Source organism: Alternaria rosae, assembly GCF_020736505.1.
Source record: "Alternaria rosae strain MPI-PUGE-AT-0040 chromosome Unknown BKA58scaffold_10, whole genome shotgun sequence".
NCBI classification, from domain to species: domain Eukaryota; kingdom Fungi; phylum Ascomycota; class Dothideomycetes; order Pleosporales; family Pleosporaceae; genus Alternaria; species Alternaria rosae.
Window position 1 is genome coordinate 653,878 of NW_025763579.1, and position 21,943 is coordinate 675,820.

General features: G+C 52.3%; 10 protein-coding genes across 10 annotated transcripts; 6 read left to right on the top strand and 4 right to left on the bottom strand.

Annotated features, from left to right (window-relative positions):
• Positions 1 to 471: 471 nt before the first annotated feature.
• BKA58DRAFT_392293 (cytochrome P450 phenylacetate hydroxylase-like protein) lies at positions 472 to 2,538 on the top strand. Its single transcript, XM_046170993.1, has 3 exons — positions 472 to 1,021; positions 1,088 to 1,721; positions 1,773 to 2,538. The coding sequence occupies exons 1-3, from the start codon at positions 803 to 805 to the stop codon at positions 2,471 to 2,473; spliced, it is 1,554 nt and encodes a 517-aa protein (XP_046021278.1). The 5' UTR covers positions 472 to 802; the 3' UTR covers positions 2,474 to 2,538.
• Positions 2,539 to 4,349, bottom strand: BKA58DRAFT_392294 (uncharacterized protein). Its single transcript, XM_046170994.1, has one exon. It carries the CDS (start codon positions 3,928 to 3,930, stop codon positions 2,596 to 2,598), a length of 1,335 nt encoding a protein of 444 aa, XP_046021279.1. The 5' UTR covers positions 3,931 to 4,349; the 3' UTR covers positions 2,539 to 2,595.
• Positions 4,350 to 5,461: 1,112 nt separating this feature from the next.
• On the bottom strand, positions 5,462 to 5,824 carry BKA58DRAFT_443632 (uncharacterized protein; the record flags this gene model as incomplete). The annotated part of the gene is made up of 1 exon (XM_046173995.1): positions 5,462 to 5,824. The coding sequence occupies one exon, from the start codon at positions 5,822 to 5,824 to the stop codon at positions 5,462 to 5,464; it is 363 nt and encodes a 120-aa protein (XP_046021280.1).
• A 434-nt stretch (positions 5,825 to 6,258) lies between these two features.
• On the top strand, positions 6,259 to 6,961 carry BKA58DRAFT_472656 (uncharacterized protein; the record flags this gene model as incomplete). Its single annotated transcript, XM_046175288.1, has 2 exons — positions 6,259 to 6,348; positions 6,404 to 6,961. 2 exons carry the CDS (start codon positions 6,259 to 6,261, stop codon positions 6,959 to 6,961), a joined length of 648 nt encoding a protein of 215 aa, XP_046021281.1.
• A 2,786-nt stretch (positions 6,962 to 9,747) lies between these two features.
• BKA58DRAFT_443634 (uncharacterized protein) lies at positions 9,748 to 10,340 on the top strand (the record flags this gene model as incomplete). Its single annotated transcript, XM_046173996.1, has 3 exons — positions 9,748 to 9,808; positions 9,876 to 10,051; positions 10,104 to 10,340. The coding sequence occupies 3 exons, from the start codon at positions 9,748 to 9,750 to the stop codon at positions 10,338 to 10,340; spliced, it is 474 nt and encodes a 157-aa protein (XP_046021282.1).
• A 787-nt stretch (positions 10,341 to 11,127) lies between these two features.
• On the top strand, positions 11,128 to 12,460 carry BKA58DRAFT_40798 (ADP-ribosylation factor family-domain-containing protein). Its single transcript, XM_046172057.1, has 4 exons — positions 11,128 to 11,551; positions 11,613 to 11,857; positions 11,912 to 11,977; positions 12,030 to 12,460. Exons 1-4 carry the CDS (start codon positions 11,404 to 11,406, stop codon positions 12,120 to 12,122), a joined length of 552 nt encoding a protein of 183 aa, XP_046021283.1. The 5' UTR covers positions 11,128 to 11,403; the 3' UTR covers positions 12,123 to 12,460.
• BKA58DRAFT_392303 (protein kinase-like protein activator) lies at positions 12,445 to 14,096 on the bottom strand. Its single transcript, XM_046170995.1, has 3 exons — positions 13,958 to 14,096; positions 13,412 to 13,737; positions 12,445 to 13,363 (listed from the first exon to the last, which is right to left on the bottom strand). Exons 1-3 carry the CDS (start codon positions 13,978 to 13,980, stop codon positions 12,687 to 12,689), a joined length of 1,026 nt encoding a protein of 341 aa, XP_046021284.1. The 5' UTR covers positions 13,981 to 14,096; the 3' UTR covers positions 12,445 to 12,686.
• Positions 14,097 to 14,233: 137 nt separating this feature from the next.
• BKA58DRAFT_472659 (Leo1-like protein-domain-containing protein) lies at positions 14,234 to 16,256 on the top strand. Its single transcript, XM_046175289.1, has 2 exons — positions 14,234 to 14,536; positions 14,583 to 16,256. The coding sequence occupies exons 1-2, from the start codon at positions 14,367 to 14,369 to the stop codon at positions 15,784 to 15,786; spliced, it is 1,374 nt and encodes a 457-aa protein (XP_046021285.1). The 5' UTR covers positions 14,234 to 14,366; the 3' UTR covers positions 15,787 to 16,256.
• A 47-nt stretch (positions 16,257 to 16,303) lies between these two features.
• On the top strand, positions 16,304 to 17,588 carry BKA58DRAFT_40880 (uncharacterized protein). Its single transcript, XM_046172112.1, has 2 exons — positions 16,304 to 16,598; positions 16,651 to 17,588. The coding sequence occupies exons 1-2, from the start codon at positions 16,377 to 16,379 to the stop codon at positions 17,410 to 17,412; spliced, it is 984 nt and encodes a 327-aa protein (XP_046021286.1). The 5' UTR covers positions 16,304 to 16,376; the 3' UTR covers positions 17,413 to 17,588.
• A 175-nt stretch (positions 17,589 to 17,763) lies between these two features.
• Positions 17,764 to 19,670, bottom strand: BKA58DRAFT_345968 (threonine synthase; the record flags this gene model as incomplete). The annotated part of the gene is made up of 3 exons (XM_046168421.1): positions 19,447 to 19,670; positions 18,805 to 19,395; positions 17,764 to 18,759 (listed from the first exon to the last, which is right to left on the bottom strand). The coding sequence occupies exons 1-3, from the start codon at positions 19,501 to 19,503 to the stop codon at positions 17,764 to 17,766; spliced, it is 1,644 nt and encodes a 547-aa protein (XP_046021287.1). The 5' UTR covers positions 19,504 to 19,670.
• Positions 19,671 to 21,943: the final 2,273 nt, after the last annotated feature.

A 21,943-nucleotide genomic window follows, 5' to 3' on the forward strand; every position in this document is an offset into this window, starting at 1 on the left:
CGAGCTTTGTGCGAACTCAGCTACCCGCAGCACAAACATGAGCTGAGTATGGTACCTGATCTTGTATACAAGGAATTATTCCGCTGCTACATGGTTTTGGAAGCTTCTCCACTATGCGACAGAAGTCACAAATGACGCATCCACGCTCGAGAGATCTACACCTTATTGCGAGTAGATGTTTTAGCGCAAAGTTCGAAGCATTCTGCAAGAACCTGGGATGCTTGAGCCATTCGGATTTTAGCGCGTTGCAGAGTCGCAAATTGGCAAGGGCGCGCAAGAGGCCGATAATACTACTATACAGCACTCACACACAATTTTGAGGCTCTTTCCGCTACCAGCGGTTGGTATGAGTGCCGGAGAGCTCCATCGTCCCACTGAAAGCTCGTCGTGCCCATCACCTGTTCCCGAAGGAGTTAGCCGCCTCCACAACGCGTCCGTCTCCGCACCCTGACACTAGCATCAACACCATCAATTCGCGGCATCATTCCGCTGCACCAACATACGCTTCTGCGCGCACGATGACACGGGCGGCGGATGCCCCGCAGCGATGGGCTTACTCCATCGAAAACAATGCTTGGATCGTTTGTGGCCAGTCAAACGGAAGCTAATCATGCTGAGCCTGACCTCGGAAGGGCGTGTCCAGCTAGGGATCTCCTCCCAAGAGAAAACGCATGGCATCGGAGGTCTCTTACTGCTATAAGTGCTACAGACCTGGTTAGGTTTCGAGCTCGCTCTAGGGTTGCGAACTTTCTTCTTCCACTTCTCTCACCTCTTCTCATTGACCTCAAGTCTCGTCGCGACCATGACTATCCCCATCTACATCGCCGGCGTTGCTGTCTTGGGGTTCTTCCTGTATAGGTTGCTCTATGGAACTGATACACCACATATCAAGGGACTGCCAGAAGTCCCTGGCCTGCCTCTTTTTGGAAGCTTGCACGAGCTTGGTACGAACCATGCGAAAGTAGCGCAAGGATGGGCGAAGAAGTATGGCCCCGTCTTCCAAGTGAGGATGGGAAACAGGGTAAGTTTGGATCTTGCATGAATTGAGCACATTCTTATGAGCATCAATGCTAACACCAGTATCTAGAGGATCGTATTCGCGAACTCGTTCGATTCCGTCCGCCATCTCTGGATCACAAACCAATCCGCGATGATTTCTCGACCTATGCTTCACACGTTCCACAAGGTGGTGTCTTCCTCCCAAGGCTTCACTATCGGTACCTCGCCATGGGATGAGTCTTGCAAGAACCGTCGCAAGGCCGCTGCCACAGCACTTAACCGACCCGCCGTTCAGTCCTACATGCCTCTCATCGATCTCGAATCCACCGTCTCCATCAAGGAACTACTATACGACAGCAAGGGTGGAGAGATCGATCTAGATCCGCGAGCATACTGGCAACGATATGCCCTGAACACGAGTCTGACGCTCAACTATGGATACAGGATAGACGGCAACAAGGACGCTCCTCTTCTGAAAGAGATCGTGGATGTCGAGCGTGGTGTAGGAAACTTCAGGTCGACGAGCAACAACTGGCAGGACTATGTGCCACTTCTAAGACTCTTCCCTAGCCAAAGCAATGAGGCGATCAGCTTCCGAAAGAGGCGAGATGTGTACATGGACCGACTCATAAACACACTGACAGAGAGGATTGAGAAGGGTACGGACAAACCGTGCATCACCGGCAATATCATGAAGGACCCAGAAGCGAAGCTGAACAGAGGTATGTTGAGAGCGTCTAGCCTTCGGCCTCGTTCGCACTAACACTCAATAGCTGAGATCAAATCTATCTGCCTGACCATGGTATCAGCCGGTCTCGACACCGTACCAGGCAACCTCATCATGGGCATCGCATACCTTGCAACTCCCCACGGCCAAAAGATCCAGCAACGCGCATACGAAGAGATCATGAAAGTGTACCCCAACAACGATGCATGGGAGATGTGTATCCACGAAGAGAAGATCCCATACATCACCGCTCTTTACAAGGAGATTTTGCGATACTGGACTGTCATCCCCATCTGCCTCCCCAGGGTCTCGATCAAGGACATTGAATGGAACGGCGTCAACATCCCAGCGGGAACAACCTTCTACATGAATGCATACGCCGCCGACTACGACGCAGAGCACTTCAAGAACCCAGAGAAATTCGATCCAGAGCGCTACCTCGACGTTCCAGATGGTGCAGGAACACCACATTACGGATACGGCGCTGGCTCACGCATGTGCGTTGGCTCGCATCTTGCCAACCGCGAGCTATATACTGCTTTTGTGAGGTTGATCTCGGCTTTCAAGTTTACGCCGCCGGTAGACCCGCGGGATGAGCCGGTCATGGACTGCCTCGATGCGAATGCTATCCCGACTAGTTTGACACTTGAACCGAAGTACTTCAAAGTCGGGTTCAAGCCAAGGAACAGGAAACTGCTAGATCAGTGGATCAGGGAGAGCGAAGAGCGAACGAAGGATTTGATGTAGATTTGTATACAGCATGGTCATTGATATATAGCATGTACGTAGTCTATATAAGAGTACACCTCCAAAGGACTTTTAGTGATGAGCGAAGAGCCAAACTGACAAGAAACGAACACCAACCACCCCTATACAAGCGGCCTCGCAGCATCAACCTTCATAGGCGGCAACATACCCAGCTTCGCCATATCCTGATACGTCTCAAAGACACTCTCCATCGTATCTACAAACCCACTGAACCCAAATCTGCGCACCTTGGTCCCAGACAACGTACCCAGAAACGTAAAAGAAAAGTCCGCCATAACCAACGTCTGCTTATCTGTCTCGGGGATGTTGACTGTCAGCTGCCCACCCGACTGCTTCATCATCTCCTTCCAAGCCTTTGGGACCGCAGGGTCCTCCGCCCATTTACACAGCGAATGGGCCAATTTGAGCTCAATGGGGGGCCCGTAGCCTAGTGGGCAGTCTTTTCCGCCAGCGAAGTACTTGCTCTCGTACTTTGACTCGTCTTCCTCAGGACCAAGCACAGTGTCGACGCCGAACCAACGGCCCAGCTCGTTCCAGAAGCGGTCCCAGCTGATTAGCTCGCCGTCTTGAGCATTGAAGCGCTGGTTCTTCGCTGAGTCCTCCAGCACCGCCCATTCACTCAGGTACCCGGTCAGACGCGCGGTGGAATGCGTGTACCCAGACTGCCAACTGTGGAAGTCGGATGGGTACTGAAGAGGTTGCTTCCTGTGCGCTTGTACAGCGGCGTAGACACCGTATGCTAGGAACGTGTTCATGGCTGCGCTTTGCACGGCGCCGATGACAGCAGCGGGCATAATGATGTTCCAGTCTGTCTCGGGGTGTTCTTCGCAGAACTTGAACAGCAGGTCTTCTTGGTGGTAGTAGAAGTTTGGGCTGAGGTGTTTGGGCTGGGGGTCTGATTCGACAATGGGGTTGCGGCCGCGGCCAATGTGCATGCCATAGTTCTTGCCTCCCGTCTGTAGGAGGAAGCGTTTGGGCTTGATGTTGGCGATTGGGAGGGAGCCAAGGAAGTTTTTGAAGGGGGGCACGTTGGCTTCGATTAGAGCGGTGGCGGAACTGGGGTCCATGTCGCTTTTTCCGTTGCCTGGCGGAAGGTAGGCGTAGTAGAAGATGTAGTCTGCTTCTGCGCCTGCTTTTTTGAGCGATTTGGCGATTTCATCACTGGAGGAGCTTAGGTCGATGGAGATGTGCTGCAGGCGGGCGCGCTGCTCGTCTGTGAGGAAGGCGAGGAGCTCTTTGGAGATTGGCGAGCGGGATAAAGCGTAGATCTTGGACCAGCGGTCGGACGTATCGAGGAGAGAGCGGATGGTGTTAAATCCAGAGATTCCAGTCGCTCCGCATACTATGGCCTTGAGATCCTTTGCGCTCGAGTCAAAGGTGGGCAGGTTGCGATAGATGCCCGACTGGCGAAGAGGCTGTTGCGAAGAACTAGGCATGATTGATGTAGGTTGATGAAATGACTAGGAGTACAGAAGATGAGGTTGAAGCTGTTCAAGCCTGTGTCTGCTTTTTCCAATGCGGAAGCCTCTTCCTCTTTATGCAAAACGCGACGCCAGTCTTCGCTACGTAAAGCCAAGTCCATCATTACCATCTCGCAGAAACGCACCTCAAGAACTCCGACGCTTGACTCAACGTGCTGCGCTATGTTGCGATGTTGTCATACATTTAGGAGGCTCTCTCGGCATTGAACCCACGGGAATGAACCCACAACGCCCGTTAGGTCACAACGCGCAGCGCAGTCTCCATTGTTTCTCTTCCGGGTTACTCTCCGGCACGCCATTGGGAAATCTAGTTAATTGTACCGGAATTTCGAGATCTGAGACCAGTTCTAGATGTAGGAGGCTCTGTCCGCCGCTATTCTGTTCAATGATATCGCCTTGGCTCCCAGCTACATGCGAACCGTTCCAGGTTCTCTGATGTCATCTCGTAAACGCTAAGGCCTGCGCAGCGAAGGTAGCGATGAGAGTCGCTAACTCCACTTTGTCCACGCCTAGGTACGCTCAGGCTTGCCAAGATTATACGGGCGTCGTTATTGACGGTGGAGATTTGCTCGCATCGAAAGAAGGTGTCCTAAACCCTGTCAGATCGATCTGGAAGTGAATCTGCCTGCGCTAAGTGGGTCCCGGGGCGGGAGTCGGCCGGCGCGAAGACGCCGACATGCAAAGCATACACCTCCCTAGTTTTCTTATCTTCTCTTCACGCCCCGGATGTTTGAGTTTCGCCTTTTATCACTCTCACGAAGGATTGTAAGTCTTGGCTATTCAGGTCGGTCCACTGGGCGGTGACGTTGTCAGTCTGGACACCACCTAGGTACCAGATCTGACATTGCCAATACTTTCCTGCTTCATCTTCCTATTGCTCAGCTTTCTCTGAGGACTACGAGACATTCGTTCCCACTGTCGTTATGCACGTCTTTATCCGAGACTATGATAAAAACCCATTGAACGTTTGGGGGATCGACTCACTGGGACTTCCGCGGCAGCGCTGACATACAACCTTAGAAATATGTTGGTTCTTAACCAGTTGTATTTTTCTGTACGCGAAAATTGGAACGAATGACTCCAGGGTAGATCTTGATATTCTGGGTACAACTCGTAACACCCGAACTTCTCCGTCGAGCAGAAGCCGATCCTGAGCTCATCAACCAACCTAACGTGGATCAAGATTATAGTCACTTATCACGGTCCAACTTGAACAATGTGGCCCAGAAGCAGACTCATCCATCTCTCCACGCAGAATCTTCTCTTTGAATTCCTTCCGTCTTGATCGGCTCTGCTCAAACGCAGCCATGCGCTCATTATGCGTTCCCGGGAACGGCAACACCCCCGGGGGCGGATTTAACCATTGTCTACACGACATCGACGATCAGCAAAACTGAATAAGATGCATGCTGAACGGAGGTACGGCTTACTCTTTGGGAACATTTCGCCCATCTACTCCGCGGAAGCGATCTTCGACTCCCTGGCTCTATGGCTTCCGGTCAAGCCACCGCTTGATCATCCTAGGAGATAACGGCTGGGCATCGTATACGCCTATGCGAGTTACCTCATCGTCTGGTGTTGGCAAGCAGACCATATATCTGACGACGCCGTCGTCGCAGAGACCTCGGGTGTGATTTCCGCCCGGTGGACTCTTCAACAATCTGAGTACCTCGCGGAGCTCATCCGTTGCACTTTGCTGACCCTCTACGTCAGCTGGGGCAGCACCGTCTGAGGTGATATCGTCATGCTCTGCAGCTTCTGGCTCTGCTACACTTGAAGAGGCAGGATCAACTTCATGTTTCCCCGCTACTTCTTGATCTGGTCGCACCTCCGGACGTGGTGTCGACATGATGCGCGATCTGCTGTTCAGTCCTGAACTGAGGCGATTTAGGCTCAGAAACAATATAGCCTGTGTTAGCGATCAAGTATGTCAAGGGAGTGAAGAAGGATTGCTTACGGTGAATACTTGGTGATTGGGAGTTCGTTGCTGCGTAGAGCTGCCGGGCGTGGCACAGTCGACAAGAAGAGGGGAAACGCAAGAAGAGAGACGCAGTGTACGTGACTTTATATTAACGCTTCGTTTTCGCTTACTCAGACCGTTCAGATTGCCAACAATGACGATGATGCCGACGTATGTAGCATGGGTGTGCTGATTCTCAAGCACCTCGACGAGTCGAGCGTAAAATTATAAAGCAAGGACTTTTGACATGTTGAACTACACATTCTATCGAGCCAGATTTCTACATCATTTCCATTTAAAACACTGCATCGTCTGCTGCTACCATGAAGCTCTCAACTGCCCTATCTGCAACAGCGACATTTCTACTCATGGGAAGAATCCGAAGTCTCCCTGCTGAATATGACGACGGAATGGTATGTTTGTACGAAACATACAAGCCAGATGCCTGATACTAAATATACATGCCAGTCCCTCCGCGATGCCCTCATGATGCTTAAGAGTGACGATGGCGTCCGTGTGCTGGGATATGACGGAGTTCTGCGCCGACTCAACGTCGCTCGTACCGGAGTAGTTGACTACATTCAACTCTCCGCCCGTCACGTCGAAGAATTGGTCGCCTGGAAGTACCCTAACCAGCGCGATACATGGGCCGGCGTCGACGGGCATGCAGTGACCGATGAAGCTCAACTGTTGACTGTTCCTGACTCCATTGCCCCTCTCGATCCGAGCACGATGGTCTCGAAGCCAAAGAACAAGACGATGTTGAAGCCGCAGTATACAGATTGTCGTGATTCTGAGTGTGTCAGGGTAGAGGTGTGCAGGGCTTTCGATCCGCCGTGTGCAGAATGTGAGCCGTTTCAGGAGTGCGTTGGTGAGCCGACAGGCTGTCTGGTACGTTATTTCTGTGAGGATACTCTACCGAATGTCGATGTCCAGAAGTTGGACCAGTACTTTTCGAATGGGTGGTCATCGATACTTAACCATCGAATGACATGGATATTGAGCAATGTTCAGCAGTGTCTCTGATTGTACTACAGAGTGTATGATGGATTTTGTGAGCGCTACCTATGATATAAAATATCATAAGTTTCTAGCCTCCTTCAGATAATAGTGATTGTTTCTACGGGGGTGTCATGAGTCCAAAAAGGTGCACCATGGCTTCCTCTTGGCGGATCAAACCAACCAATGCGACGAAATAATCGTTTGTTTGAGTGGGGAACCTGGCGAAGCACAAATCCGAAGTGATCACCATCTCTATCGCGAGCCATATAGAAGATCCATATACGCTGATCTGCTTCACTGTGCTCCATTCCTTCAAGGCACCCCGGAACCGCGGTAACTGAAGAGATAATCTCGTCCCCATCCAAAAACATCCTAGCCAATGACGCCTCGCGCGCGTCAGTAGAGTTGATGTGAAAATGATCGGGTATTGACTTTGCATCTAGCGACCGAAGTGGGCCTCTTATCACCAGATGTCCGTAAGAGACAGCGCCGAACGGGTTGCTTGGGTCGACCGGAAGAACGTCACACTGTATGACTTTTGCTATCATACCCTCTCTTTGAGAGGGTCCTCCAAAACCGACAGTACCCTCGACGGAGGCCCACGACCATGATGGCGCGCGAAATCTCTCTGGTCGTCTGGCGTAGCAGAAATCCTCGGCAGACGGATCCTGGCACCACATCAACTCGAAATGGAGCGAAGCTTTCCATAACCCAGCTAGGTACTTATCGCCCGTGATAAGATGCATTCGCTGGGCAACACCCGAGATTGCCGGAAGCTTATCGCTTTCTTCGGTTATCTTCCGTCGGCTGAGATCCATAACTGCCTCTATCCATGTATAGTGAATGAACAAAGCATCTGGAGATCTTTCAGTCATCGCCGTTGTCAAAGGTGAGAAAATATACGACTCTAGCCTGTTGGTACCCATGTTATAACTTGATCCAGGGTTGCCGCCATCGGTATATCTCGCCGTTTGACACTCCCACACCAGCTGTTGAGACGAAAAGGATAGTACGCGTGGGGATAGTAGACGTTCTTGAAGGGTCCATGCTCTCTTGTTGAGTGGCTCTTGATCTGCGCTATACATATCCTGGCAATGCAGAGCTACTTTACCAAAGCTTCCGTCCCCACAGCTCCAGGGAAGGTCTCCAATGAATATCTCACTGCGCGGTCTGCATCTTCTCGACAAAAAGCTTTCTGTGCAGCGTGATACGTTTGTAGCTGCAATGGTGACCAGTGCATCCTGGTAAATGTTTGCCATGTTTGCAATTTCTCGCCGTTTATCATCAACGCTGTCCTGCACGATGCAGAGCGAGTCTACCCACAAGAATTTGATGTCCAACTGTCGCGTGAAGTTGATTGCATCTTGCAAAGTTTGCGGTAGATCTGAGATTCGGATCCCAGATGTGTGACTTTCTATGTTTTCGTCCAACGTCCGTACTGGCTGTGGGCCACCCCAGCAATAGCTTAACGCGCAGTAGTGACCCGGTTTGCCTCCAGAGACATGCAGTCGAACACATTCGTCGTTGATCTCTAGGATTCTTGTTGGTAATGAGGGAATATTGGGTTCAGGACAGTGCTCGTGAAACGTGCACTCTTCAATCCATGATCTGGCTTGCTTGAAGCTCGAGCTGACCTCGTAATTGACAGGAGACCATTGGATCTCTGCAGCAGCAGGATCGTCTTAATATGAAGAACTATCAGTTAACACAAGAAAGTGCTTGCGGAAAGAACACGGACCACGGTAAGCCAGGACAGACCACTGAGCGCTCGCAGGCGTCTCTGCCCAAGGCAGGTCTTTGCCATCTATTTTCGAACGAATTTCCAGGGTATCGACAGAGAGCCAATTCTCAGATGCGCCCTTGAACTTGTGGAATCTCACGTTGGTAGCGATCTTTGAATCCATGCTGATGGTCTTGAAATACCATTTGAGTCGACCGAGAATATAGTCGCACATTCGACACTGGGCCGATGCTGCATCCAAGTCTCTTGCCTGACAAAACCAGGTCAGACCTTCTTGACTCCTGGCCATCTCAAGATTCTGTCTGCTTGACGCAAACCCACAAACTCCCCAGCAGACAGCACATACTTCACGAGAACCATGTTTGACGACGTTCATATCGATCAGCTGAACAATGCTCGGTATCGTTGAAGCGGTCCTTCCAGACAATCGTGACGTATTGGTTTTGCGCAATGTAGTGAAGAGATGAAAGCTCCAGACGGAGGTGTAGCGTTGACGAAAGAAAGTACGGGGGGAGCGGTGCGTATGGTGATGGGTGGGGCGCATACATCGCACCCCGCAGTGACAGTCAGCGGGCTGTAGAGGTAGCCTGTCGAATGCAAAGGACAAATTCGCTTACCTACATAATTTTCTGAGACCCCTGTAATGTCTCTGACAGCACTCTGTAGATATCTAGAGGTTGCGTATGGTTATCTGCGCAATATCTCGACCATTCGGCCTAACACTCTCTTTGTGACTTCGGGACTTCCCAACCTCACAGAATGTTCTTTGAGCGATTACTTAACTTGTAGATGCATACGGGGACGCTTATTCGCAGTAATTTGCTCAGTGTAGTTGAAATTTCCACATTGACGTAGCGGTATCACCGCGGACTGTAGGACGTGTCCTCGCAAGGAAAGAGCACCCGTGCTGGTCACTCTCACTTCATCTGGGGTACTCACGTCACTTAAGGCAGTCACCGCGAAATAGAGCCCCACCAGACGAACAAAATTCCTCGGTCGTAACAAAGCTTCCTTCGTCCTTCACCAACATACGACACCTCAAGAACAGTCAGGCACTCGCAAGAACGACATGCCTTCCTTCCTCGACGGCTACAACGCCTCGGTCCTGGCGATTCCAGCCTACCTCATCCGTATGTACATGCTCCCCGTTGAGAGATTGCATTCGATCGGCAGTTCAACCTGGCTCTTCATGTTTAGTCTCGTTCCTGCCTCATGCTCTCGCCGTGAGTGTCGCTACTCGGGGCAATCTCCTCGACTGGGACAACCGAAGCCCGCGCTCCAACGACATGAAAGCCGAGCTCAAGAAGCGCCTGCCTGCTGAGACCTACGCCAAGTACGAACGTATGGAGGCCTGTCACGCCAACGGGATGGAGGTGAGATTTTAATCGACCCTTCTTGACATATCCGTCAGACTGACAGTAACAGAATCTTCCTCTCTTCATGGGCGCCGTCATCCTCGGTAACATGGCTGGATTACCGCAGGACGAGCTCGCTATGTTTAGCGCTTCGTTCGTAGCTACTAGGGTCGCATACACCGCCGCCTACATCACCACTTCAACCCAGGCGCCTACATTTGTTCGCAGCGGACTTTGGATTGCAAGCGTCTCACTGTGCTTCCGTACCATCATTCGGGCCGCTGGAGCCATGGCCACCGAGGTCTAGGTTGGCGGATAGAGTCAGGGTAGTCGAGATACTCGAGCGACAAGCTAGATGAATGACCGGAGCAGGAGACAGATATGGGTGATGAGGATACGGCGAGACTAGCTGATGCGACATCAATGTCAATGCTGCCTTGGAATAGCCGTGTGTCCACTCGATGATGTGATGTTGTTCTTTTGGAAATATTGATGCCTAAACCAGGAGAATGTGCTTCGACTTACTGATGTGGTTGAGCCATACTATGCCGTTGCTAGACTTCCAAGGTGTTCGAGGTTTTCCGCTTCCCTCGTTCAGACCCTGAAAGACAATAGCATGCGCATTGATCAATATGACCCAGTATATCTCACAAACTACACGTCGAGTTGGTCAGACGTCAGTATACAGCGGTTGCCCAGTCAGTAGTGCGGATAGCTGTGGGTCCTGGAGCTCACGCAATCCCGGGGCAGCTGATCGCCCAACCGAACATAAATGGGTGCCTTGGGTTCCACATCCAGCCTTCAGGAGAGCCAAAACGTGTCAAGTTCTTAGTAGCAATCATAAGAAGCGTTCCAAGTAAAGGAATAGCTGAAAGCAAGAAGCCTCTCACCGCAACTCCTTCAACAAAACGACGATAAGCGATCGCCGCCCTTGTCACGTGTCAGTGGCACTTGCCAGCTTACGAACAGTGCCTAGACTTCGCCGCGCTTTCCACCACATCTCTTCAACGCAGCCCTTCCTGTGCATCGTTTAGAGCACATCACATCCACCCGCCCCATCCCCGAATACCACCGACTCTCTTGAACCCGTCAGTAAGTCAATCGCTGTTGCATTGTTTTTTCTGCGTTTGCTTTGTCCAACCCGTAGCCGGCGCTTGGCCAGCTCCCTCGTGGCCTCGAGTCGACTCCGCAACGGGCGCTCAACATGGCTGCGCCGGCCATGCGACTTCCGTCACCGTGCTCAATACAAGCCGATAAGGCCACGATACTCTGCTCAGCACTCTTCTGACAACTAGTGTCGCAGGTTCGAGAGTCTATACACCGCCTCCCAACTCACCCTCCCTACACTACCACACACACCCACCGCAATCATGGGTCTCACATTTTCGAAGCTGTTCGATAAGCTATGGGGAAAGAAGGAGATGCGCATTCTCATGGTCGGTCTTGACGCTGCCGGAAAGACCACCATTCTCTACAAGCTCAAGCTCGGTGAAATCGTCACCACCATCCCCACCATCGGTACGTCGCGATGTGCAGCATGAGCACAATCAGAACAATGCGCTGATTCTTCGCCCTACAGGTTTCAACGTCGAGACCGTTGAGTACAAGAACATTCAGTTCACCGTGTGGGATGTCGGCGGTCAGGACAAGATCCGTCCTCTGTGGAGGCATTACTTCCAGAACACCCAGGGTATCATCTTCGTCGTTGACAGCAACGATCGCGATCGTGTTGTTGAGGCGCGTGAGGAACTCCAGCGCATGTTGAACGAGGACGAGCTGCGGGACGCTCTCCTCCTTGTCTTTGCCAACAAGCAGGATTTGCCTGTAGGTTTCAACAGCCGTGAACCCAAACGTCCAAAAGACTGACACTGCGCACAGAACGCCATGAACGCCGCTGAGATCACCGACAAGCTTGGTCTTCACAGCCTCCGACAACGTGCCTGGGTATGTTCCGGGTCCCCCCTGCTTCAAAAGCGTGTCAGCTAACCCCCTGCAGTACATCCAGTCGACTTGCGCTACCTCCGGTGACGGTCTGTACGAGGGTCTCGAGTGGTTGAGCAACTCTCTCCGCAAGGCCGGTCACAACTAAGTTCGGCGAGCGCGAACCGTCACATAGCGAGTCACGAAAATGCCAACCGTCTGCTAGCACAGACCTCTTATAACGAACGCACGCCCCATCGTTGTGGCAGAGCCCAGCCATGACGCATCTCTACAAAACCACGGACCCATGAAATGTATTTGCATCGGTGTCAAATGTCAGATCGGATGGTGGAGCGGAGACACATGGTTTCTCTTCTCTTTTCGCCATTGGAGTTTGTGTGAAGTACTATGACATTTCGTTTCTGGGATCGTTGGGAAATCAGTTCTCTGGTTACTTTACGTGGTACTATCAAATTTGAGTCTCTTCTTACTACCTGCTGTTTTGACTGCATGTGCATGGCGTGACTCAAGAAGTTGTTCAGAACTATTCATTGCCGTATTCACATGTAGGGCTACATTGCGCAAATCGTAATACATGCCAGAACGCCAATCATCCTCTCCCAGACCCCTCACGCTACCCATGCAAGGCGATAAATGTTGATAGCTTGCTGATGTGGTGTTCCATATCAAATGGCGCCGCCGTTCGTTACTCAAGTGGAATACTCTTCGTTGCTCAAGACGCGGGTGCAGCCTGCTGCCCACCTGACTCCTTGGCTGCCGTGATTGGCGGAAGCAGACCCTTCTCGGCCCAGAGGTCGACCAGCGGCTGCATGGGCTCGATTTCCTTGTCGCCGATCAAATTGAACAGCTTGCCGACGTTGATGAAATGGATGAAGCAAGTGTTGAGCTCTTTGTACGCACTCACGTTCCAGAAGGGGTCCAGCCAGTGGCCGTGGTAGATGTGTGCATAGCATCGCATCATCTGGCGGTAGATACTCTTGATGTCGCCTTCAAAAGTCTCGGGGAAGCCGGATGACTTGCCGAGCCACTCGCGCCCGGCGAGTTGGGACATTGGGGCATTGGAACTGGTGGGTCCGAGAGGCTGTGGCGTTGAGGTTGGTGTCATGGAACCAGAAGCGTAGGTTGATGCTCCGATAGAGATGGCTGTGGTGTCTGTGGGGAAGATGTTTGGGTCGTTGATCTTGCCCACGATCCACTTTTGTACGAGGTTGATGTACTGGATTGCGGGGATCTTGATGGGCTTCTTGTTGTTGTCCAGCCAGGTGTATGTGTGGCCGCTGGCAGACATGGTAGGGCAGGTATCTGGGTTGCAGACAGGCTTGCCTGTCCGGTCGTCTGTAACTTTGATGATTTCAATCATTTGCTCGAGTAGCCTGTACTGCTCGACAACTGGTCATATGCTTAGCGATATCGGGGCATTGAAAAGTATAAGCATACCTTGATGTGCGAGCCATTCGCCCTCTTCGACTAGCTTCGGCTTCGCAGCCAAAGTCATAAAGTTACCCTTGACGATCAAGTTGGAGTACTCTTCGCGGAAGAAGAAAGGCGGTCTACGGGAGCCAGACGGCACGGACCCATCCGACGGAGCACCTTGGCTTTCGAACGACATGGCAGAGGATAGAGCGGGAGAATGGGGCATAGGCGGTTGGCCTGGAGGTTGTTGGTTTGTTGGTGAAGCCGAGTATGGAGTGGTTGGCGACGCGGAGCCACCTTTGCCCTGCTGCTGTTGGCCCTTGTTGGATCGACCAGCCAATCCTTGGCGACTATCGGTGAAGTTGTTAGAATGAGGAAAAGACAACGTCAGGCTCCGACGGACGCAAGTTATAACACAATAACACGGCAATGTGATACCGAAAGGTGGTGCATATCAGAAAGTGAAATCGTGAGACGACATGCAGCAAATGCCTGAATGTTTCAGGGCCGTGGACTGGGGGTGGGAGGCGCGAGCATTTGAGGAAGGGGAGCATGTGCCAAGCAACTTACACGTTTGCGAAAAAAGAGGCCATGATTTGCGGATTCGTGGAATTTAGTGTGGGGGGGGTACGGGGCGGATACGTCCAATGCACCTAGAGAGGCCGGCTTATGAAGGTATGCAAGAGGATTGAGGGGGAGGATGTTGGTGATACGTCTCGAGCGGGCACGCTTTTTGGGCCCACTCTTCTAAGGGCTGCACCGAGAAGGGGCGGCACGCTACGACAGATTGGGATAGCGCGATTCTCATGGCCTGTTGGTCGCAACTTTGTTCATCACGGCCATCATAATACTGCGCGTACCTTTACCGCATCTATCACGTCAATTTACTCGCAACTCCAGGTCTACGGTCGCGTCGCTGTATCTGAAATAGTCTGGATTCAGTACCAACAGGAGCACCAGCATACCACCAACCGCGACCATGTCCGACGCGGGCCAGCTCTCCGACGAAGAAGTCAATGGCCAGGCAACTCCTGCTGAGAATGCCGACGAGGGCACACCGCTAAATACTGTGGAAGACAACGGTCTTGAGGGTGATGAAGATGACCTGTTTGGCGACGGAGACGGAGATGCAGGTGAAGATGCGCCAGCGTAGGTCGCGAAGAACCCAGCACCAGTATCAGACTGACATGTTTAGTGAGCGCCGGAAGCTCGATGATGCAGAGCTCGATTCAGGCGATGACGAGGGACGGGCAGATCGCGTCAGGGCACCCGAAGCTCTAGAGGAGGTCGAGCAACAGACATTTGCATACATGGACGCCGACCTGGCGCGACATCCCGTTCCTGAGCCCACCGACAACGAGCTTTACCTTTTGAAGGTCCCGCGCTTCTTGTCTTTCGAAGACAAGGCATTCGATCACAAGACCTTCCAGCCGCCTACTACAGATCACCACTCCAAGCTCGCCGCTTCTGAGCACTTCTCCGCCTACGACACCGCCATGACCACAGTCAGGTGGCGACGCTCACCCTCGAATAATGCCGTCCTACAGTCCAATGCTCGGATTCTCAGGTGGTCGGACGGTTCCCTAACCCTTCAGCTTGCGACCGACCCTACAACCCAATACGACATCGATGCGAACACTCTTGCCCCACCGCAAGTCAACCCCAAGATACCCACCCCAACGGCTGTTAGGGACGAGAAGAATGGCAAGACAAGCGCGAAGAAGGAGAGCTACACATACCTGGTGGCGCCGTACGAGGAAGCGAACGTTATGCGCGTCACGAACAAGCTCACGGCATCCCTGAACGTCGTACCCACGTCGAACACGAAAGACGCTGCGCTGGAAAAGCTACAAAACGACCTTGCCAAGGTCGCAGCAAAGGGACGAGACGATGCCGATCAAGCCATATCTTTCATCAACGTGGACGAAGATCCCGAGCTCCGTCGACAGCGTGAGGAAGCTACATTCAAGGAGAAGCAAAGACAACTGCGCGCTCGCGAGAAGCACGAAGCGCGCCAGGCAGAGCGCGCAAACCGCACCATGGGCCGCACCGGCGGTCGCGCTTCAGGAGGTCTCGACATTGACGGATTGGAAGACCGCCCAGCTCGAAAGAAGAACGCACAGAAGGGTGGCTTACGGCGTGACTGGAGTGACGACGAAGACTACGGTGGCCCAAGGAGGAATCGCGAGGACGACTACGACGAGGAGGATGACTTCATCGCCGCTAGTGACGAGGAACCAGAGATCGTGGACGACGACGATGATCCAGATGAGGGTATCGCGGCGAGTCCCAAGCGAGCACGGGGTGGCGTTGCTGCAGACGATGATGACGACGATGAGGTTGTTGTTAGCCGGACGAAGCGGAGACGTGTGGTTGACGATGATGAGGACGAAGAGTAGACTTCTGGAGATACGTTGCCTCTGAAGACAGTGCTATTGCGGCATTCGTCCTCTAGAGTCTCGGCTTGGATTCAACAACAAACGCGAGGGGAATAGGATGTGGTAGATTGCCTTCACGGTATGATCGCAAGATGTACAAGAAGAACTGTTGGAGGTTGGTTCATTTCTATCTACGATCATCAGCATAGCCAGGAGTTTGGGGTCCTCCATGCATCACTTGTATTATTTACATTATTGACAAAATACACAAGAAATGGTATCATTCGGCATTCGGCTCTTGTCTCAAACCAGACTGACGCCGCGCAATGCAGCCGATGCAGTCGTGGTTTTACTTCCGCTGGCCGTATACATGGTAGTCGTTACTCTGGCATACTAAGATAATGCGAGGCTGTGAATCATGGCCACAACCACGGTCTTCCTTGAATATCCGCTTATAACAGATAGTCGCTTGCCTAATACACACTAGTGCCCTGCATACTCGATTCGTGCGCATGTATACACATACCAACGTCTTCAAGTTGAGTCACTTCACCTTAAAGATAAGTGCGGCATTCAACTAACACAAAGCACTCGTTCCTACACTCGTCATCATGTCCACACAACAACCTCTCCGCCTGGGATGGATAGGCCTAGGATCAATGGGTCTAGCCATGGCGACTAACATCCAGAAACATCTTACACAAAACAATCTACCACCACTCAAGTACTGGAATCGTACTCTCTCACGAGGTGACAGCTTGAAAGACATCGGAGGCACACCGTGTTCAGCAATCACAGATCTAGTTCAAAACTGCGATGTAATTTTCATATCCGTGAGTCCTCACCATACCCAGCATAACTCATCATCTCACCAACATCCCCCAGGTAAGCGATGACACAGCCCTCGAATCAATCACAAATACCATCCTCTCCAGCGGCCCCCTAACCACCAAAACCATAATCGACACAACGACCGTCCACCCCACCACTACATCAACCATAACAGCCCAGTTCACACCCACGGGCGCATCCTACATCGCCGCCCCCGTCTTCGGCGCCACACCCCTCGCCCAAGCTGGGCGCCTCTTAATCGCCATCGCAGGCCCCCCATCTGCCATTGAGGCCATCCTGACTTTCCTGGAAAACGTAATCGCGCGTACGGTGATTAGAGTAGGCGACATACCTTCCCAAGCGCTTCTGCTGAAGACAACAAGCAACTTCATAACCGCAGGCCTCATGCTTCTCCTCAGCGAAGCCCACGTTCTAGCTTCTAAAACCGGGCTTCCCTCTTCCGTCCTCGAATCGCTTATTGAAGAAAACTTCGGTGCGTACGCACACGGCGTATCAAAACGGTTGACGAGTGGGAGTTACTTTCCTGCCGAAGGGCAAGCCCCTTCTTCGGGGTTGGAGTTGGGTATTAAGGATGTGGGTCATGGGGTCAGTCTTGCGAGGGATAACGGGATGAGGCTGGGGATTGGAGAGATGTATCTGGGGGCTGCGGAGGAGGCGAGGGTTTATGGCGTGGAGAGGAAGAGGAAGTGTGATAGTAGTGCTGTTTTTGGGACTGTGAGGAGGAGAGCTGGGTTAAATTTTGAGACGGAGGGGGTTGAGGAGAGGGATGCGGATGGAGAGGAGGCGATGAAGTGATGGGGTGTGGTGTGGGTAGCTGGTGATACTATGGACCGCGTCTTCGTGAGTATGTGATGATGAAGTCTTGAGTGGAGGATACGATCAGTTGGTATGGAACTTTCGATATGCGATGCAGCGTCAGAAGGGTGGCAAGGCGTACGCAAGGTCGTCATTGCAGAAGTAGAGGCAGAACGACAAGCTGCGGAAAAGAGGGGGTAGGGCTTGCTTCGATCATGGATATGGGTGGTTGAGAGAAGTCGACAGCAATAAACAATATAATTGAGATCTTTTTTCAGGCGAACTACCATTTCTGATCTACACAAAGATGCGTGAACAAAGCCTGTCTATACCCAGCTCATCTACCACAATCTACTGCTCACCTCTTTCCGCAGCTTGTCGTTCTGCCTCTACTTCTGCAATGACGACCTTGCGTACGCCTTGCCACCCTTCTGACCTCTTGACGTGGCTGACTCTTCGCGGCTTGTCCTCGAGACCCTTGAACTCAACCGGCAGTACCTTCTCTTGGAAGTACTCCTTCTGCTCTGGCAGCGCAAGTTCGACAGCGTTGGCAAACTTGGCTGGGTGCGCTGTTGCGAGCGCAATATGATGTGTGGATGGAGGCTTGGATACCTCAGCTGAGCGGAGCGCTGCAGCAATACCGATGGCGGAGTGTGGGTCGAGGACGTAACTCTTCGACGACTCTGCGTTGAAGACGTATTTGATCATCTCGATGGTCTCGTCGTCGCTGACGCGATATGAGGCGAAGTCGGACTGTGCTGCTTCGAGGATCTGCTTGTCGACAGCGAAGCCACCGTTCGTCTTCAAATCGTTGAGCCAATTCCGTACGTGGTCGCCGGCTTGACTCCTTCGTTGCGATACCGCGTCTGAGTTTGAGCTGTACACATCGTATGATAGGAACCAGAGCAACCGCTCGAAGTTGGACGAGACGAGGATGTCCATGGCTGGGCTCAGCGTCTCCTTGACTCCACTCTCGTGCGCCTTGGCGCCATCCTCAGGGATACCGCCTTCAGCCTGCTTTCCATGTACGGGGTTCTTCTCGTACTTGCCAGTTTCCCAGAAGCGGTGTAGAATGTCGTTCGCGTTTGTGGCTATGACCAGCTTTTCGGCTGGCAGGCCCATGCGCTTCGCGAAGAAGCCGGCGAGGATGTCGCCAAAGTTACCCGTGGGCACAACGAAGCGGACGGTGGAGGCGGGGAGGAAGGACTCCTGCTTGATGAGGTCGAAGTACGAGTAGAAGAAGTAGGTGATCTGTGCGAGGATACGGGCCCAGTTGATCGAGTTGACGGCGGCGAGGCGGTGCGTCTTGTTGATCTCGGGGTCTGCGAACAAGGCTTTTACGAAGTCCTGAGCGTGTTAGTTGTGTCTTGAGCTACGGCAGAGGGCGCCTACCTGGCAATCGTCAAATGTGCCGTCTACAGCCAAGTTGTGCACGTTGGCGTCCATGACCGTCGTCATCTGGGCTTCCTGAATCGGGCTGACCTTGCCATGCGGGTGCATGATGAAGACCGAGACATCCTTCTTTCCGCGCAGACCGTAGATGGCTGCTGAGCCGGTATCACCACTTGTCGCGCCAATGACGGTCAAATGTTCCCTATCACGTCCGGTCTTGCCCTGGTTCTTGCGCACGAGGAAGTACTCAAAGAGATTGCCCAGGAATTGCAGCGCGACATCCTTGAAGGCGAACGTAGGTCCGTGGAACAACTCCAGTAAATGTATGTTCTTCTGCTTGTCGAGTGTGACGGTGGGCACGACGTCTTGTGCGCGGAATGTGGAGTAGCTGCGGTGGATGATGTCCTTGAGATCTGCGGCCGGGATCTCGGACGGGGAGATGTAGAGGGAGAAGATCTCGAAAGCGAGGTCTGCGAAGGAGAGGTTCTTCCACTTGGACGCCCAGTCGTCGGGCAGCGTGGGGATTTCTTCGGGGATGAAGAGGCCACCGTCGGAAGCGAGACCCTTGAGGACGACCTCCTCGAAGGAGAACTATGCCCTGTTAGCAACCGTCTGAGCGCATCCTCGCCGGGTCGCTCTCACGTCATAGGATCCTCCTCGGGTACTCAGGTACCGCTGCGATGCTGTGTGTGAGGACATTATGTGCAATACCAATCAACGATCTAGCGAAACGCAAAGTAAAAAAGTGTAATTGGTGACGGTGGTCGTGTATGTCCCAAAGGCGATGTGAAGTAATGGTCCCCGTGGGGAAAAATGTTGTTATGACTCTCCGGGATCGCAGTTGAGTCAAGGGACCGCGTCTCGCCCTGTCAAATTCCGGATCTCATGCACGCGTCGACTAGGCCGCTGCATGATCATCATTGGCGTCTCCGTAGTCCGATTGACGATTGTCTACGAACGAATAATCACTGCGAAGGTCTTTGTGTTTCATTGACTGCGATTGCGTTCGTCCTGCTGCCCCGCCACGCGCATGAGTCCAACCCCGCCATGCGCTGTGCCTGCATCAATGGCGATGTCGGCGTCAACGTATGACACCATCGGCGAAGACCCAACGTATACGATGCGTTCCATACGCGACGGATCACTGTTTCGTCAGAGTCAATCCTAATGTCAATGTTGTTCTACATGGCTCGGGTGCCTTCATAAGCTTTGTTTGTAGATTAGATGCATATAGGTTTATCGTATCACCCATACTAGGCGACGTTGTTCGACGATAGAAGAAAATAGGGGAGATTAAAGCGATGGTGAATGCATTTTTTACCGTATGTAGTCGCCATGATTTCGTTACAGTGTAAGTCTAGCACAGACAGCAAGGCCATTACATATACCAGCAGCGCGACGTCCACCTCCATCTACACCAATCCCAGAAGCATCATTTCATTTGAAACCGCCAACACGCAAAAAACCAAAATGTACCGAAGCTGATACTTTACCCAGGCAAATACAGCAGGACCACAACAAACTACGACAGCTTACGAAACCTTGCTTGAACCGGTCAAGCAAGAGGGCTACGACGGGACTCAGGCGCAAGGACGACGGCTTATACTCGAGCCGGTAGACTACAAAAGGACCCCGACGGTCCGTCTGGGGATCTCTTCCACAGGCCACCGACAAGCTGGAAACCCCGATGAAAAGCACCTAAGCGGCACAACAGCCAGCAGAGGAGGAGTAATTGCTTGTTATGCACACGCACTCTAGGACTTGATGTCAAAGACAATCACTCTTCACTTCGCCAAGGCGGTTCTTGGTCTGTCACTTCTTCGAAACATTGGCTGTAGGCCTGCGTTCCCTTGAGCGGTTGGCTTTGTCCCTACTCGTAGCGGCAATAGTAGCCGACAGTGGTGAAGCTAGGGCGTGTGACCCAAGCTTCAAGAGCGGCTATAGTAGCCAAGTGCGGTGAAGCATCATGGGGCGCGGCCTAAGCTTCGAGAGCGGCCCGCTAAGAGCCAATTCTTGGTTAGTGGTGACAAAGTCTCCTAAAGGTAGGTGGAAACTCGGGTTACCAACTGTGCCAGGAGCAGAGGTGGCCGCATGCGCTACACACCGCGTCAAAAGGGAAGTAAGTCTTCACAAAACATAAAGCAGCCTACATGTTTGCCGCGTACGTGGACTCATCATATCTTTTGGGATTGATTAAGGTAGAGCCTGAATCACCTCAGCGTACGTTTGGATTGAGAAAATTTCGGTAACAACAGGTTGGATACTCCAGCCTCTACGGCAATACAAGCTACTCAAACCTTCTTTGACCGAGACCCCTTGCCGCGACACATCATCTGTATCACTGCCGTATCCTGATAGTAACACACGACCAGGCTGGTTTGCGGTGAGTTCAGAGAATTACCTCCTAAAACGGCAGAACTGCTGTCAAGATCTCTGGCAAATGTGTTCAGCTGGGCGTATACGTTGGCTTGATATTTCCCACTCTCTGCGCTCATGATGGAGCCGGTAGCAATTCAATACGTTTTGTAGATCATGCACGTAAAGGCAAAGTATTGCGAAGTGTTCAGGCTCCACTACGCCGATGAGAGAAAAAGTCAACCCGGTGCGCGATCCATGAAGAGGTCCCGTCCATCTTGTAGTGGTGCTCAGATTGAGATCAGATGGGCTAGACGATCCATTACACTGGATATCGGCCAGATCATGATGGTCTCTGAGCCGGATGTAGGAGTAGTGGCGCGAAGACATCCGGGCTATACTGTGGTTGCTGTATACATAGAACCGCGTATTTGCAAAGGTGCAGACAACGACACACCCTGGAGGTACACAGTGTGTTTCGTAATAACACTCTACTAGAGCAACGCATGATGTATACGTCCGGGGTAAAGTTTATAGCAAGCAATGTGTGCAGCTAGAAGCAGCTTCTTCGTAATCTCGGAGCGGGTGATACCGCTCACATAGGTATAAAGGGAACTGCTGTTCCATATGTGGTCGGTGAGGCTGATGGACAAGAGGCGATATCCGGCGATTGGTGACTACTGGATGGAGAGCAGCGAGAGTGCAGTGGAATGGAAGCGTAGCACATCTTTGAACGTTGAAAATATCGTGCGTTGCTCTGAACAGCAGCCGATGACGAAATCCG